Source organism: Aphis gossypii, chromosome 1 (genome assembly GCF_020184175.1).
Source record: "Aphis gossypii isolate Hap1 chromosome 1, ASM2018417v2, whole genome shotgun sequence".
NCBI lineage: Eukaryota > Metazoa > Arthropoda > Insecta > Hemiptera > Aphididae > Aphis > Aphis gossypii.
In genome coordinates, this window is record NC_065530.1 from 9,091,378 (window position 1) to 9,110,410 (window position 19,033).

At 28.7% G+C, this 19,033-nt stretch overlaps 2 protein-coding genes across 4 annotated transcripts; both read left to right on the forward strand.

The window, feature by feature from the left end:
- The first annotated feature begins 762 nt into the window (after positions 1 to 762).
- On the forward strand, positions 763 to 4,880 carry LOC114123554 (facilitated trehalose transporter Tret1-2 homolog). Its single transcript, XM_027986569.2, has 6 exons — positions 763 to 943; positions 1,110 to 1,308; positions 1,945 to 2,012; positions 2,151 to 2,513; positions 3,056 to 3,531; positions 4,174 to 4,880. Exons 2-6 carry the CDS (start codon positions 1,142 to 1,144, stop codon positions 4,702 to 4,704), a joined length of 1,605 nt encoding a protein of 534 aa, XP_027842370.1. The 5' UTR covers positions 763 to 943; positions 1,110 to 1,141; the 3' UTR covers positions 4,705 to 4,880.
- Positions 4,881 to 6,693: 1,813 nt separating this feature from the next.
- On the forward strand, positions 6,694 to 9,087 carry LOC126555866 (uncharacterized). 3 transcript variants are annotated; one of them, XM_050210792.1, is made up of 7 exons: positions 6,694 to 6,860; positions 7,138 to 7,245; positions 7,332 to 7,394; positions 7,467 to 7,531; positions 7,617 to 7,734; positions 7,812 to 7,921; positions 8,825 to 9,087. In XM_050210792.1, exons 1-5 carry the CDS (start codon positions 6,744 to 6,746, stop codon positions 7,618 to 7,620), a joined length of 357 nt encoding a protein of 118 aa, XP_050066749.1. In that variant the 5' UTR covers positions 6,694 to 6,743; the 3' UTR covers positions 7,621 to 7,734; positions 7,812 to 7,921; positions 8,825 to 9,087. The 3 variants fall into 3 exon arrangements, with proteins under 3 accessions (XP_050066749.1, XP_050066747.1, XP_050066748.1); XM_050210790.1 differs by having other exon boundaries at positions 7,617 to 7,704; XM_050210791.1 differs by lacking the exon at positions 7,812 to 7,921 and having other exon boundaries at positions 7,617 to 7,704.
- The last annotated feature ends 9,946 nt before the right edge of the window (positions 9,088 to 19,033 follow it).

The window sequence follows — 19,033 nt, forward strand, 5'->3', positions numbered from 1 at the left end:
GACGGGGTGGAGGGCGATAACGGAAACTCGGGGGAGTGCAAGGAGTGAACTTTCAATAGATAGTGCAAAAGCTGTAAAGGATATTATCTGCTGGCCGGACGTGCTCAGTCGACGAGATTCCGGGGCGAAAACTCGATGAATTATAGTGCGGTGGTTAGCGTCCGATGTGTCGTTTTCGCACCGGTGCCCCATCGGACAAGTTCAAACTGACGACCACCGATGCCGCACGCCGATGCACTCGGAAACGCTGCAGCCGGTTGCGAGCACAATATTTGCCATTTGCAATAAGTCACAGCGTCAACCAGTGCTGTACGATGTCGCGGACATCCGTTACGCCACCACTGCCGCCGCCGACGTCGTCGCTGCGGTCCGTGGGTACCGGTAAGCAGCGTCAATGCCCAACATCTGGTATCCGAGACGCTGTCCTCCGAATTTTGAATGATTAGTCATAAATTTAATTTTTATACTTAGAAATTTGAAAAATAAACAAACGAAGATACGAAGTTGACGAATAAAAAAATGTTAGTTCAATTATTTCAATCGTCTAAAGTTAAATACGTATAAAGCTGTAACTTGCAACTAATTATCTTTGATCGTGTATGTTTTAAATTAAATGTATACATTATATTTAATATTAATAGATGCATACAATAATATGTTACTATGTTATTTTTTTGTTACGTTATATTTTAACACGCTGGCTTTAATGTATGTTGACGATTTTCACAAAATAATACATTTTGTTTATTTATGACTAAGAGACCAAACAGTATAAATATTTCATAATTTATATTTGCTTCTCACATTTGACGTGGTATTCATAAAATATAACTTTGATTAATTATATTTAATTCAAGTATCTAATTTTCATTAATTATTAAAAGTTTGTGGCATTTATCAATCCTATTCTAATAGTAAGCAATATTGGACAATTGTTTAAATTGTAAGTATATATTTAATTATTTCAAGAGCGCGTTTTTTTAGTAATCAAACTATCCTAGGTAAATGGTATATAACGTTAATCATTAACACAGAGATAATTACTAAAACGTATTATTAAATTGTATACTTGTATCAATTAAATCATCGAAAATTTTATTTGTTTGAAGGTACTATTTCAATTGGACTTGATTTATCCAAAATGACTTTTGAGAATTCCTTTCCAAAAGTAAGGAAGTTGTCGGCATCATCATATTTGTTTGTTCGATGGTTCTTAGAAATGATTACTATATTCCCACCAGACATCAAACACGCCAAGAAGCCGTTCATAGCTTTATCGCCTCCTAAAAATGATACAACCGCTGCAGGGTAAGACAATATAGTAATAATAAATAACGTATTCAAAATTCACACAAATTAAATACGTATTTTTTAATAATAATTATTATTTATAAAATTAAAGAAGATAAAATATCATCCTAAAATAATTAATATTAATTAAATATGTTTCGCAACAAAAAATTATGAGTACATTTTTATAGTAATACCAATCAAGAAAATTTATTTTTTTAACGAATTATATTGAGTTTTGAAATTACTAGTACCGTAACCAAATCACTTATGGTGTAAATTAAATCCAAAAGAATTTTTCAATTGATGCAAAGCAATCACAATTTGTATAATTCAATCTAGATAAATATCTTTAAAAAATTAAAATTGATCTTCGATACCTATAGTCTAACAATTATAGTCAGCCGAGTCTTAAGATTATTTTTTTCATATGAAACAATAGCAGCATCAATACACAATTAGAATTATTGAGTGATAGATTTAACTTATCAGAACCTCGTAAAATTAAAGCGCCTGCTTTTTTCGCTCTTCTCGTGTGTCTTATACCTATATTCTTACACATCACCACTTTTGCCATGTAATAATATATAAAATTATATATATTTATATATCTGAATAATATACAAAATCAACTATGGATCTATCTGTTTTCAGTGGTTCAGCATTACCGACCATCAGACAGGAGGGTAAGAAGTTTAGACAATACGCATCCGCGCTGTCCGGTGAGTATACCACACACCCACTAATATTAATATAAGCGATTTAAAATTGATTAATCAAAGTCTTCAAATATATTACTTTCATTGTTAAAATATCCTGCAACTATATATATAACTAATTAGTTTGTTTTTTTGTTACAGCAACGGTCGGACCGTTCGCAGTTGGCACGGTGTTGGCATGGATGTCACCTGCGATGCCAATGCTTTTGTCTCCGACTTCGAAGATTAAAGTAACACCCAATCAAGGGTCATGGGTGGGTTCTTTGATCGCTATCGGTGCCATTTTTGGGTCCATACCGGCTGGTAAATGCGCTGACATTTTCGGTCGAAAACCCGTCATCCTCTGTCTCACCATCCCGTTCATCACTAGCTGGACAATAATATACTTCGCGACCGACGTCTGGATGCTATATGTGGCACGTCTGATCGCTGGATCCTGCCTCGGCGGAATCACTGCCACTGTCCCGATGTACATCGGGGAGATAGCCGAAAGCTCTATCAGAGGTCAGATATTTATATTGATGATTAATATGGGATTTGCTTTATTACGATATTTATTACTAGAGTAAATCCTATAGCCCTTGGGCTGAAACATGAAGACATTTCTGGAATTTTTTCATTGTTTTGCATAGTTTAACACTATAACAAATTGCTATCGAGTGAAATTTTCAGATCCTTTAAGGTTTTTAGTGATTTTTGTAAAAGTATATACCCTGTAAAAAAATACATTATATAAGTATTATAATACTTTACCTCTTGTTCACGGTCATTAAATTTTGTCGTCCGTACCTTAAAGTTTTCACTTACGCAAAAGTGTTACACTATATTATACTATACATTTATTTTTATTAGTTAAATAGGTACTTAAATTTATATATTGCGGCTTTGTAGCAGCCACCACAAACAATTTTTATTTCCCGTTAATGACAATTTAATATATTATCAGCTATATAGATATTGTATACTACTATTAATTATTATACCAACATATTATTTATATGGCAAACACCATAATATATGTCACCTGAAACGAACTTTTTCTACAGGTGAACTGTGCTCGTACGTGCAGTTAAATGTCACATTAGGCATATTATACGTTTACGCGATCGGGCCGTTTGTGAATTACTATTCGCTGGCCATCATGTGCGGTATACTACCGTTGATTTGGTTCGTCTTGGTTTTATTGGTGATACCGGAATCGCCTATGTACCTATTGAAACGTGGCAGGAAGGAAGACGCAGAAAAAGCGTTGGTGTGGTTGCGCGGAAAGGACTACGATATTGCCAGCGAAATGGAGATTCTGCAAGTACACATCGAGGAGTCGAAGCAGCACACCGGCAAGTTCAAGGATATGATATCGTCCAGAGCCACGATCCGTGCAGCAATCACCGTCTTGGGACTGCTAAACTTCTTGTCGTGTTCGGGCATAAACGTGCTAATATTCTACGCACAGTCCATATTCGAGACCAGCAACTGCAGTGTGTCTCCGAAACTCTGCTCCGTCATCATTGGAATCCTTCAAGTGAGTATCTAACGGGCAACTGTCCATTCTGTAAACGGTAGGAAGACGAAATTTAAACTTATTGATTTTTATTCCAACTGATCGAACATATTTTTCATACCTACGTCTATCAAAGACTTGATGTTATTATATTAGCATTTATGTTAGCGCCATCGATGTGTTATCGTAGACCGTTGTATAGTCTACAGTAGTGAGAAATTCAATATTCATATTCCATTAATCTTACAAATCATTTTGTTCTAATTGAAAATATTCAGTCAAATACATTTATTTTTTGGAAAAATTACGATTGAAATAAATACGATTTTTAATTAAATAAAAATTATCTTGATCTATGGTATATAATATAATATATACTCGTATACTCGAAGCAGACTATCGCGTATGTTTTTGACAGTTTTGATGTGTATAATAACGGTGAAATCCGATATTCGACATGTAACCATAAAAAATAATATATTTTATCACGATATTATAATATTATTATACGAATAATGAGCGAAGTATAAATTCATTAATATTCGATCGGCGTCTTAAAAAATATCACGTATCATATGGACGGTGGACGTGAAAATAATATACGATAACAATAACATAGTATATAATATGATTAAGTTATATTAACACTAACGTACGTCACAGGTCATATTCACTTTCGCGTCTTCACAACTGGTGGACAGGGCCGGTCGGCGAGTACTTTTGCTGATATCCGACTCCGTCATGGCCGTATGTCTAGGCACTCTGGCCTACTACTTCTGGCTGCAAGAACACGGTGTTGACGTGTCTTCGTTTAATCTGATACCGCTTATCAGTCTGGGTGTTTACATTAGTACGTTCGCACTGGGATTCGGTCCCATACCGGGCGTCATGATCGGCGAGCTGTTCAGTCCGGAATTCAAGGGTTTGGCGATCGGCATCGTGTGCGTGCTCGCTTCGCTGATCGAGTTCTGCGTCGTCAAGACGTACCAGACACTGTTGAATTACTGTGATCACGGCATCACGTTCGCCATATTCGCCGGATTTTGCGTTCTAGGCACCACGTTCGTGTGGTTCCTGGTGCCGGAAACGAAAAACAAGTCTCTTCAGGAAATCCAGGACGAGCTCTCCGGCAAGAAAAAGCCGAAAGCAGACCAGTCGCAAAACGCAACGGGATCGCAGTCCGCTAGTGCGTGATTTTTAATAAGAAGTGATAAAATTATAAATGTATAACGTTGCGACTATCTGCAGATCGCAATTTATTACGTAATTGTTACGTACCCTGATGTTACAACCGCGCGTATATTGTATATTATTATAATTGTATCCGCGCGAGTTAAATAAATAAATAAACATAATCACAAATATAATAATGGTATTCTGTTTTCTATGCTCATTTTTAATCTATTATTTTAGCCATTGGGTTGAATAAAAAAAAAATGATAAATTGAAAAAAGTTAAAATTCAAAGCAACTGTGTTTGGGTTTCTAGTGATCGAAATTCATAGTTAGGTATGTTGCTTTTTATATTGTTTACGCATACAGGTTAATGTACAAAGCAACAGTTCCACCCTACACGAGCTATCCTCATTTTTTTTTAAATAACATCTTATTTACTCATTATGTTTTACGCCACACTGTGGTTGTTTACCTTCATAATTTTTTTCTAAAAAGATTTCAAATTTAAATGACATACACTGTATTTACTTATTATAATAATGTTAACCCATTCTCGTGTTATCGTGTGATAACAAAATGTATCGTTAAGATCGGAGCGGAGTCCTAACCATCACCTCAATAATAATTAAATATACATTGAATTTAATTAACATAAAGTTTTAAATATTTATTTTCTAATAAAGATTAAAACAATTAAATTGTCATTTATATGCAAGTATATAAGTTATAAATATATTTAAAACAAAATTTCTTAATTTTTAAGACATGGTAAACAATATTGGGCATCAATTTCTCAATAAATGAGGATAAATTGAAAAATAATTATTATTAATTACATTAGTACATTTACTTCTGAATATAAAATAAATTTCTCTCTGAAGGACTCAATAGCTGATATAGCAAATTATAATGTCAATATTATTTAAAAAAATGTATTAAAGTGAATATTTTTTTGTATTATTGAACGACTATACAAACATAAAGCGATTAAATAATATTATTAATTACTTACAAGTTACATGTATATTACAGTTAATACATCCTGTATATATCCATACACTTAAACACTTCAGTAATAAAAGAACCAGTTAATTGCAATTTTAAACATCCTTGTTATTATTCTTTTGGAAAATATTTGTTTTCAAAAAATGATAATAGTTAAATTATAGTTCACCCTATAAGCCATATGATCATGCCTATAAATTTGTTGTAAATTATTACAATTATTAAAAATGTCCAACGAATAGCAACGATTGTTGGTTGCCAGTTGCCATAGAACATAATATGTAGATAAAAAATCATCTAGTAAATTATCTTTAGTGTGTATATACTCACAAACCAAAACCCGTATCAACATAAGGTCCATTATTTATTTATTTACTGTTTTCCACTGTCGTAAATAAAACTAACTTATAAAATTATAAATAATATAAAATATACACTAATACAGTATAAATATTCTAGACAGAATCTGTAAAAAAAAAAAAATCTCAATATTTATTATATGTAAACACTAAAATACACCGTATGTCCAAATATAAAGCAATACCTATTATAATCAGAGGTTATACTGAGTAAAAGCCCACAGAATGCCCGAATAGCGCAAATAATTAAATCTTCAGCACAGATAAAATAATTTGCATGTTTATTTCCATTCAAGTTTATCCTTTGTAATTTAACTACATAAATCGGCTGTCACTGCAACAATATATAAACAAAATATTTTTTATAGGGCTATTGGTATGATTTTTACCAAGAAAACTAATTTTACTTTTCTTTGAGAATGTAAGGTTTTTGCAAGACTCTTACGAATCATAGCAATCGATTAAGCAACTGTAGGCCCGTCAATTTAAATTACTTCATTTTCAAAAATCTAAATTTTTACAACTAAAGGCTAAAGAAAATGTTTAATGTCTTTGGTATTTTGATACGAGCATTCTGATTTAATATATATTTTATACTTTTACGTAACCATGACATATAACAATTCATTATTATATATATTACATACTTATTATTTTTGTACGAATAATAAAATTATTCAGATTCTTTAAAAATATGTGCATGATGACTATGTTTATCAAGAAATTTGCTAGTTATTTGATATTCGGAAAAATATCACTAGGTTATAAAGAACATGAGATTTTGGAAATGAAACATATAACTGAAGATTTAGTAAATATTATTCTTCATTGTTTAATTAACTTATTATAACATGATATTATAATATTATACAAACATTGGATAAGTCTGCTGTTCTATATTGTTCTATCACTTATAAACTATTTTATGTCAATATCACATTTTCATTATTTGCCTATTAGTACCTATAAGACTTAACTTAAACCACGTATATTACTATAATATAATATACATATAGTATGTAGCTTTTAGTATAAATTATGATAGCTTTACAATTATTATATAAGATATATTTGATAATATTATTTAGATCGTTGATTTAACTGGTACTAAGACTTCAAAGTTGAAGATATGTCGTGAGAAACCGGTTTGTCAAAAATATTACTCTTTTGAAGCAATTTTTCATTTAGAACTTGATGTAGGTGTTAAGTTATTAAATTCTTGTTAAATAATATTGTACATTATTAAATTATTAATGATTGGTTATCTAATCGCATTTTTAAGGAGGATGAGACGCAATGTGAAATTAGTGATTTCAATGAAAAACATACAAATCATATTTTTCAAGTTTGTATAAAAAAAAAGTACCATAATGATACATGTTAAACTTTGTAATTTAATATTGTTAAATATATATAGGTGAAACGTGAAAAAGGATTAATGATTTCTGAAGACGAATCTTTAAGTAAAAAACTTAAGTATAGGTAATTATAATAAATATGCTTCTGTTATAATGGTTCATATAACTATATAACACTTACATTATTGTGATTTATTGTTATTATACAGTTAAAAACTTAAAATCTAAAACAAAATTAAAGATTTTGCAGTCCAAGGCATCAATTCCCGTAGTAAAAAATTCAGCTTCCGCTTAATGGTTCGTATAAAAAACATTACATATATCACTGTAGGTATTCCTGCTAACATTTGATTATTCAATATAATATATATTAAAATTATATATAATATATATATATTATATAGCGGGGGTGGCCAATATGAACGTGTACACGATCCAGGTGGACAAAAAATACAATTATATCAACAGCCAAAATGTTTATAAATACATTTTACAATTCGATAACTTTTTATAGGTAAGTGTTTACAAAAAAAAAAATTCCATAATAAGACAATTTTGATTTTATAAATATGATTTGAACTACATTATACAATAATCATTATTATAATTTTATATCATTACATGGGTTGAATAATTAAATGTTTTTCGTGTATAGCTATTATTGAATAAGTTTAAATAAGATACTCTTAATATTATGATATACCTACATTCTATCATTTAATGACAATAAATATTAGTTAGATGAATACCTAATATACCTATTGCACCTATAGTGAAATTTTTTTTATATAATGCAATCTGACAAATCATATCAGTGTAGCAAAACTGAAATATTTCTATTGTGGTTATTGTATAATATTATAATAATATATTCTATACTCATTTCTTTTTTTACGGTTTTTATTCAACAGATATATTACTAATAAATAGGTAAATTTAATTTACTACCTATTATAATAATTCTCAATGTTTCTAAATATTATATTGAATTTACTTACAAATAGGTTCAAGATGAATCCTCGATTATACCGGCCAACTAAAATTTTTTTTTTTTTTATTTATCAAGCCTTTACTACATTTATGTATTAAAATAAATAAATTGTGATCTCTTTTATTTATTTGTACATACTTGCTCTGTCCTATATTATTTATTAATGTTATACTTGAAATTTCAAATGTACGTACTTAACCATATTTCGATTCCTGTTTATTAAATGCAACATTAAAAATAAGCAGCTCAGTATTATACTGTCATTCCTAGTGTTACCTATTATAAGTTATAACTAAAATGTTATGATGCTTTTTTAAAATAAGATATATAGTATATACTTAAGTACATAAAATGATAATATGTGTTTATGTATATATATATTGTAAAAAATGAAATATTTGTTTAATTTGTACTTAATTTTTGTAGAATTTGTTGTTTTTCCATTGTGAAATCGGCCGATATACACATCAAAGTGTAAGAAAGCATATGAATATCGAGGAAGAACTCTTGTAAAAATAGCCATCCTTCTTCGTACATTATCCATGCTCCTAGATCAATAAATTAACGAATTTATTTAGCGTCCAGATTAGATATATAGTTACGTTGTTTACATATTTATTATTTTCATATTATACCTATATCATATTGTTGTCAATTATTATCGTAAATACATGTTTATATTAGTTATACACATAGACCTTATACTACCTTATACCTACCTTATATATTATCAGGGCTATAGTAATATGAAATATTTGATGTTATTCAAGCAAATTTATGCGACAATTGATATTTTCACTAATCGTAGGCCAAAATGTATCAAAATAATTGTCTTTAATATTATTTCTCTTCTATTAATCAGTATAAATTATCAATTTGTACAGATAAAAAAGAGGAAATTCATTATCACACATTTTAATGGTTTTACAAGTTTTATGAACACAAATTTATGAATTGTACGCAAATTTTTAAGCGGTGGTCTTCCATCGTTGTCATCATCCCGTTATACATTATTCGTTTCATTATTATCAATAATTATAAATAATAAATATCAAAATAATCTGAAAAAAAAATATTGTACTTATCTATATTATAAAATATTATAAAAATAAAATAAATAAATATAAATAAAATACTCATGTCAGGTTTCTCAGAAATGCATTAAATGTATCAGTAAAATATAAATCGTAATTGAACCCAAATATTGTCATTCAATGACTAAATATATGCATACCCAATACAAAATGATAGAGTTCAAGGAAAGACAGTCCTAATCTTTAACAATATTAAAATATATTAAAATTATTAACATAAAAATATTTGTTATAGCAATATTATTTTAATTTTGAATTGCTAAATTGGGTATTTAGTTAAAAAAAAAAAAATATAATTTTATTAAAATTAATTCTTGTAAATAAATATTAATAAAAATATCATAAATATTAATAATATAACTGATGATATAGGCATTGCTATCTTTGTATTTCATGTGTAATAATTATAGTAAGTTATAAACTTCACCGACAGATGGCGTAGATGATTTGCTTAAGTTGGAATCACAACTGATTTTCCGTTTTTTTCTAACACACACCCAACATAGGATTATAGACGTGTTCTATTTCCAACGTACCGATTGTGATATACCTAAAGGATAAGAATTCTGAAAATAGATTTAAATTTTTTATCAAGTCTACTTGAGATAGACTTTCATACATTTGTCGTATTATCCCCCTCATAATCCTATTAACGTTATATTAGAAAAAATAATTAATAATTTTCATAGGTATTTTAATTTTTGGAAAATTTTTAATCGAAAAATTAAAATATGGGAAAGCCAATCTCAAAAAGATTTAACGAAAAATTCAAATCTGTGATCAGAATTCTAATTAATTTTTTTATATCAGTCGGTACGTTGAAAATAGGACACTTCTATAATTTTATGTTACGCGTGTGTTAGACAAAAACAGAAAATCGCCGTTTCCAATCCCCATAAGGGGCCTCCACACCAAAATTTGTTTTCTCTGTCTATCTATTACATAACATAGGAACAAAGATATTCCGTATTTTCACGATTATATACTCTGGTTCAGTTTAGGGCAAAAACACCTATTATATATTGTATAAAGTAGAATATTTCATGTGCATTGTCGGGATAGATTTTTAATGTTTACATATTTTAAATTATAATAATTCAGATTATTTTCAACCATAAATAACTTATTAAAAAATGTAAATATTAATAATCTATTCTATCAATGTACATAAAATATTCTTCTTTATAAAATATACATAATAGGTGTATTTGCCCTAAACTGAACCAGAAGGTCTTAATCGTAAAAATACGAAAAATCTTTGTTCCTATATTATGTAGAAGATAGAGACAGAGATAATAAACGTTTGTGTGGCGCCAGTTTAAAGGGCCAATAAACTGATGTGATGTTGCACTATTAAAACCCAATAAATGGTTTTTACACACGTTTCACAATATTTATTTCGTACCTCTTCAAATTCTTAAGATGTCTCAACGTAATTCAGGAAAAAAGCTATCGAAAGTTTTTTTTTTTAGTTCATAAAATACTACATCACGTAATAATATAAAATTCCGAAGTCCATACTTAACTGAAGATACTTTAAATACAATTATTTATTCATATCTATATAAATTGCAATTTGTTGTAGGTTGACATATTTTCAGTATTTAATATTTTTATAACATACATTTTAATATGTATATATGTGTGAAAACAATTGATCGGTGACTCATCTGTGTATGGTTTATGTATAAACACATATAATTAAGATAAAAATATACTATCATCAGTAACAAATTTAACTGTTATTCGTCGCACCTTCATTGGTATACATTACTCTATGGGTGGTATGCGAGTATGTGGTTTGTCCACATATATACATCACGATGATCGAATAGTCGTGGGTTTGAAATAAAAAAATTATTATGATTCCGTATAGAAATCTCTGTATAACGAAATGTAATCGATATCAAATATGGCATCATCAGCTACAGAAATAATTTGTCGTCCAATAGATAAGTCAAATAAAATTCGTTATGCTAACAATAATAATTGTCTAATATTAATGGTTTTTTAAAAATATAATGTTTTATAAACTCATCAATCGAAAAACAATATTTTATGATATCGAAAGAAAATGGTAGTGAGGTAGGTAGGTACTATTAAAATATTCCAATAAATGTCAAATTAGGTACCTATACTAATGTCAATAAAATTATTTTCCGTATATAATTACTGCTCAATATAAATGTTTTACATTAAAAATATTTTAATATTGTTTTGATTATTTATACCTACTACCAAGCACTTATACATGTATGTGGTATATTATAATATATATATATATATAGGTATATATATTATTATATTATATTATAGAATAACGGTAAATACTAAATAGAATAATTAATATTTATAGGCTCTAAAATAATTTTAGTAATGCTTATATGAGAAGATGCAAAAAAAAAATGTGGCTATACATTTTTAAGTATGAATAATGTTTAGAACTTTTTTAGAACACTATATATTCTGACTCATGAATTCATGATTTTAAATTTACAATAACAACACACCGTTAACATGCCCGTCCATAAATGACCTATTCAAAGCTGTAGTGGCCTACTCCACGTATTATACATCTCAAATAGTTGACTTTTATTTACGGATGATTTCGTCATAATACTATATACATACCTAGTATAATGTTGATAATTATTGAGAACGAAACATATTTCAGTATGTTATTATTATTAGTCTTTGATAATCAATAAACTGGAAGTATTTAAAGTATATAACGGTGTAATATTGAAATACCTATACTCGTGTATCTTTTTCTTTACGCAATTTCTTGTAAGAGATAACACACCAACTCATTAATTCGTAGCATATAAATATTATGATCATCGTTTTGTCGAATCATAGGAAAATATGCGACACTGGAAAATCAGGACTATATAGGAAACTATTCGGAATATATCGTTCCAGCTCACCATTTTTCAATGCAAATTCGATTGAATAAATATTTTAAATATGGTGAATGGATAATTAGTAATTACACCATTTACTATCATTTACAAATATGTACTTATGAATGTATATCAGTTTTATAAAAATTAATTACATATCAAATTAAATATTATATAAATTCAATAAATAAAATCAAGTTTGATCGAGTATTAAAGAATCGTTATTATTTAATGAAAAAAAAAACTGAGCTATATGTAGTGCAGAAAATAAAATTTAATTTAATTTTATACGTCTTACATTATCATTTTCATACATCAATAACATTAAGTTTTGTATAATATCGCGTATTTCTGTGAAAAAAAAAATGAAAACAAGTTTTATTACACTTACATATTATAAGATAGATTTATAGCCCATTAAAAAAAAAAAAAAAACCACTTCTTTATAGAATAATAATTATTAAATCATTTAATTGAATGAATTATATCATACATTGAAATTATTTGTTAATTATTTACGTTTATCGGAGTAGAGAATTTAGAAAATATTTCCTCATTGACTTCTTTTATTCCGATTATTGTGGTTCTTAGTTAGAATTTCTCGAGATCGGACCCGACAGCCGTATCACGGTAAGTAATACGATTACACTTTATCACCTGGTAAACGGGCCCGATAAAAAACCGTTAACGCAACACAATTTACACTCATGTAGACGGCGGACACGCCGTGCAGCGTCGTGTCCTCGGTGTAGTACCCGTACAACAATTTTATTGTGAAAACTCGTCAAGTCCGTCATCAGAGATTAATAATATTGTATTCTTTATTCAGCATGATAATATATATTTATAAGTACGTATTTTTCATCAACGTTTCGGCTTGTCAACACATTTGATGCAATACGAGTTATTTTTGAACTTTAATACCACACTGCTCCGTCCAAAAAGAATCACTAATTAATAATGTTAAAAATTTAGAAATAATAATTTATTGCATTAAAATAATATTATTATTTAATCCGAAAACCGTTTTAAACGACGTGCGCGCAAATAGACGCATCGTCGTCGTCGTCATCCACCGCGAATCGATTTTTGTGACCATAACCCGAAATCAAAATCATATTTTGAAACAATGTATTTTCGTATACGGTTATAATTATATATTACCGTCCTTTATGATCACTGAATTATCATTAGAAAGCACGGGTAAAAAAAGTCAATATATACAATATACACATATATATATATATATATATATATATATATATATATAATAAACCGTAGTAAACTATGATAGCATATATTGTGCGTGTGAGTTACGATCGGTTTTTATGTGTAGTATATGCACGGCAGTAGTTGTCGTAAACTCTTAAAAATATTTATATTATTATCGTCGTTTGCTCATTGCAAACGGAATAACAATAATGCAATAATATATAGGTAATACCGAATGCGAGGATGACAATAATTTTACTTTCATTTCGTCAACGAATACAAATAATAATACATCACAAGCAGTACTACCGACCGTACTAGAGAATACCTATCTATACCCATCATAGAGGTACAGCCAGCAATGAGGATTTGCGATGGATATTTATAATAATAATAATGCCTAAGACGTCGTAACTTTATTTTTTCACTCCTCTTTTGCAAATAACGATTATAAAATATATTATTATCCACGACGACGATCACAGGATTTGAAATTTCGAAGTAGCTGGTGGTGTTGTAGGTATCTACTATGAAAGTTGAAAACTGTCCTCGCGTTATGGACAAACGCGGTTCAAAACGAAAACTGGTCGGTTAGCACTGCATATAATCGATTTGTATATATGTATATAATATACTTATATATATATTATATATTATTTTTTCTTTGTCGGTGGCATGTGTGCAGTAACGGTCCAGGATATATAGAAGTGCGTGTTTCTCTCGATGTATAGCTGTCCGGAAACCGGTTGGGCGATCAAACATTTTTTTTTTTTTTAGGGCTATAATAAATAGCTGAGTAAAGGCCAACCATAAGAGGGACGGAGTGGAATAAATTAGAAAACGAGTAATAACAAGCAAAAGTAAATTCCAATATAATATATATATATGTATTATCGAGAAGATCCGGTCGGGAATCTGTGGCCCACTTAGGTCCGTCATGTATACTCGGATAGATTTTGTTTGTTCGGATGCTAAACCTACACACACGTAGACATGTAGACAAACTAATTTTGCGAAACAAATTCACTGATATATACATTGTGTGTGTGTGTAATATTTAGTAATAGTAACATGTTTTCAAAGTGCAATTAAACAGTTATGTGAAAACTATTTTAGTACCATGTAATCATTGATAATTTGATATTTGTTTATAATATACTTGTACTAAATAAACAACAGTGGAATAATTTATTCCATTAATTAAATATAGGTTTGTTTTCATTAGTTTTTGATATTAAAAGCTCAAACTAACATTTTTTTAAAAAAGTATCGAATGAATTATTGTTAGCAAATTTGAATTTGTAAAACAATATAAAATTATAAAACGTGTATAGTAATATACTATTATATAATATGGTAATCTAATCCAATATAATATTATATTCATCCAACACTGCAATATGTGATTATCATGATTGGAATTTATATTATTATTGAGTACCTATATTCGTTATACATTTTACAATGTGCAATGTCTATCTAAATTATTTTTATAAATTAGATTTATGTATCAACTATCATCAAGCTATTATTATAAATTTGGCTTTAATTATTTTAAAGTGTAATAATGCATATTGAAATTGTTTTTCGACGTAACCGGGTCTTAAAATATATCATGTTCATATTTTTTATGTTTGTCATTATAGGTACTTAAATAAAGCTCGTGGCTAAATAATTACTTGGTAAATTAGTCGTTCTTCATACCAATTTCGCCTGCGGCTACTGTTGAGTTATTACAGTGCTATTTAATCTGCGTGTACTGATTGATTAAATGTACATACGTCCTTTTAAATAGCAATATAACAGTACACTCATATTTTAACTGTCCATTTATAAAAATCAAACACGTGAAGAGTAATCGCTACTATGAGAATGAAAATCATACATATCGTTCTCCGTTTAGTTATTCTTCATTTTATTTTAGTTACAATTACTATTACAGTTAAAATTTCTGAAAACCATGTAGTTGAATATTAAAATATTAACAGTGATAAATAAAAATTATTTATTGTTCAAATAATTATATAATTAGGTTATCTAGTTGCAATTTAATTTATGTTAATATGAGCTTTAATAAAATATAGTTGAAATACTAAATTTAAAGATACAGTATAATTTTACATCTCTTATGTTGAATTTTCTTAGTAAGTTTGTTTATTATGTCGTAGCTTCAATAAATTATGAATAAAAATCAATATTGAACTTTGGCATTATTGATTATTCTTATAGGCACCTTCAATTATTATTATATTATTACAGTTGTTTTTAGAGTTTTAGCAATATCATAGTATTATATTAAAATATATATTATGGTATTTTTTTTATGTTGAGTTTTTTGCGCTGTCATTTTAGTAAGCTTTATAAACGATATATACTATTATAGAAGGTATCATTGTTGTTGTTTTTTTTAAGTTTTTTAAGTACCTACCTGCCTATAAAGTCTCAAGAGTTATTGCTCCCTTTCGTTTTTGCAACAGGATCAAAGGTGCGTTATTAAAGTCCCAGTTGGTCATCCATTACACATTATAGCTGACTGGTACAAAGTGAAATGTTAAAATAAACACTTTTATTTGGTACATTTGAAAAGAAGAGAAAACTGAATTATAGCGAAAAGGACAGTAATATTCCATAGTGATATAAAAAATTACTATTAAAGTTATGGGCAAACTGTGACGATTACTAAAGACTGCGCTCCTATATACCTACTATCATATCTACCTAATGCTAATGATAAAATAAAGTGCAAATGAAATTTCTCTTGGGCTATAAATTACCCGTATGAATGATTTGTATTTCTTACCTATTTTTCTAAGCGACAAATAGTTATTGAAATACTAAATAAATATAGTATATACAGTACACACCGCCTTTTGTTTTGGTTGATTCATTGGACAATTAATTGCAATTTTGGTAAATACGTATAGATAGGTGATTTTGTATGATTAATTGAGTTACAGACTTACACAAGTAGATTAGACATTTTAAGTTTTCTTTACTGAACATTTTAGTGCGAATAAAACTTAGGTAGTGTACCTAGTAATAAAATGGTAAAAAAGAAACATAAAAATGTTTCGTGAACAGCAGTTTGATTTATTGAGTGAAATTGTAATGAAAACGTATTTTGAAGAGCACATACATGACTTTTTTACGATTATGGTTTTACATTGCACTTTCTAACAATAAAAAGGATTTATCTTAAAGAATTAGTCAAGTATAGCGTCAAACATACACACACACATATGTATATATTATATATATATAAATATTTATAGGTAGGTAATGCGTGTTTGTATTACAAATGTGCGTAATAATAATACTTGTGGTAATACTTATAATATATTCATTCAATATTGTTCGGAAATTTATCGAATAGTTTAACTATCGTAAAAATATATAAGTCAATGGTTCACTAACTAAATTAGTGGAAAAAATATTCATTGATAGTTATTACTTAACTTCAAGTGGGGATGCGTGCGTGACTACATTATGGTTTCTAGCGATAATCTACGAATATAAAATAAATATAGATTCTGGACTGTTGACTGTATATGTCAACGAAATAGTTATTTGTTTTTTAGATTCTGAGCATTGATATGGATATAATATTATTTTTAAAATTATGAGTATATTATTTATTTATTTATTTATTTTTTTTTTTTTTTTTTTGTTAGTCTGAAGACACTTTTTTAAGTTGAAAAATAATTTGGAATTCAACTTTAAGGGTAGTTTTTTTTACTATAAATTGGATTTAGTGAGTACATTGGGTGGTCAAAAATTAAACCAATATATGAAGTTTCGTAATATATCGATATAGTATATCGATTCATAAAAATCAAAATGCAGACGAGTAGTTTATGAGTTAAAACTTATAAATATTTAAAGTTTTTGGTGAACGAAATAGAAAGGTACAGCTAGACAGGGTATAATTAATTCACTCGCGAACGGCCGAATTCAATAAGAAAAAAAATGGCACTAGTTAAATATATGCCAAATCAGTCAAACGAGATATAGGTGTATTGCATGCGCGTAAGATTCCATAAAGTGCGTATTTGTGTGGGCATGTTGTTATTAGGGCAAATTCTCATGAATAAAAATATAATATAAGAAACTGTGGCAAAAGAACCCACTCGTATCCAGTATGATTTATCGACATAACCTGTAGTTGCAAAAATCGTTTTTTTGCGCCTCGACGGGTGTAAGTGATGCATATCAAGAACCATCGATGTCCGATGATGTATACATGTGTGATTGTAAGTGTGCGAATATATAATATTTTTATACTTTTATCATTCCAGTATAATATTATTATCATTTGTGAATATTTTACAAAACACAAGGTTAATGATCTAAGATCTACTATAATATTGTTCGTCTTAAATTTGTTTTAGGTTCTTCGAATGGACCTATTTTCGATTAATTTAGTATAATTATAATAATATACATTTGATAGTCTATATGCAATATCTTTAAGTTTCTATAGTTAGACTGTAGGCGTAACCAACTACGTTACTTTAGAGTTTCAATCCTCTGAAACAAATAGTACCTAATCGGTTTCAATGTTCGAAAATATTAACCGTCTGCGTTTAGAAGAAAAAATGTCTTACTATTTTTGGGGAGACAAAAAATCACAACATAGAAATGATAAACTCGATAGAGAATTCGGAACTCTATTAAATGAAAAAATAAAGTGCTCAATATTATACGGAACAAAAGATTCGATTCCCGGAGGTCTGAAAAAATTCGAAAAAAAGAGTGTAAAGTTTGATGTCCCCATAAATTTGTGAGTAAGCATACGCCAGCTAATGATAACATTATAACGTTCTAGGCACGTGTCGCACCAGACGTTTCCGATATTTCCATAATATTTATTACACGCACAGACACTATAATAAACGTAATACAACATGTGCAATTGTTTGTCGGTTTTCTCTCTGTCTACGTGTGGTTCCTAGCTTTTCTAATATTTGTAACGGTCGTGGTCGCCGCGATTCGCGTCTTCGTCATTCCATGGACACGCGCACGCCGAACCGTACATTTTTTCCACCGAAATATCCAAACATATAATATAATATGTAATATATAATAATATATTACCATCGTACGAGTAACCTTGTTCGTCGAGTTTTATTGTATTATCGTAGTGATGTACCTTAAAATAACATCATAGTTATACCTATTATGATATAAACAGCAAATTGAATGCGTTAAAAACATTTAAAATCTTAAAAAATGTGCAATACATAATAAAATAGATATATACATTTATAATTAATGCACATACGTTTCTTATAATCTATCAAGTTTTGTTGAAAATATAGAAAACCATATTGTTAGTTATTTTAATTAGTTTACTTAAGTTTTTAAGACGACAACTAAGAAAATAATTTATTGATTTGAGTGAAAAATTCTAATTGATGGAAATTATG

Bases quoted from the DNA above. Each gene is read 5' to 3' on its own strand.
- LOC114123554 (XM_027986569.2), top strand. From the start codon at position 1,142: ATGACTTTTGAGAATTCCTTTCCAAAAGTAAGGAAGTTGTCGGCATCA. The intron at 1,309-1,944 runs GTAAGACAATAT...ATCTGTTTTCAG, and splicing joins AATGATACAACCGCTGCAGG to TGGTTCAGCATTACCGACCA. The intron at 2,514-3,055 runs GTCAGATATTTA...CTTTTTCTACAG, and splicing joins AGCCGAAAGCTCTATCAGAG to GTGAACTGTGCTCGTACGTG.
- LOC126555866 (XM_050210792.1), top strand. From the start codon at position 6,744: ATGTGCATGATGACTATGTTTATCAAGAAATTTGCTAGTTATTTGATA. The intron at 7,246-7,331 runs GTAGGTGTTAAG...CGCATTTTTAAG, and splicing joins TTTTTCATTTAGAACTTGAT to GAGGATGAGACGCAATGTGA. The intron at 7,395-7,466 runs GTTTGTATAAAA...AAATATATATAG, and splicing joins ATACAAATCATATTTTTCAA to GTGAAACGTGAAAAAGGATT.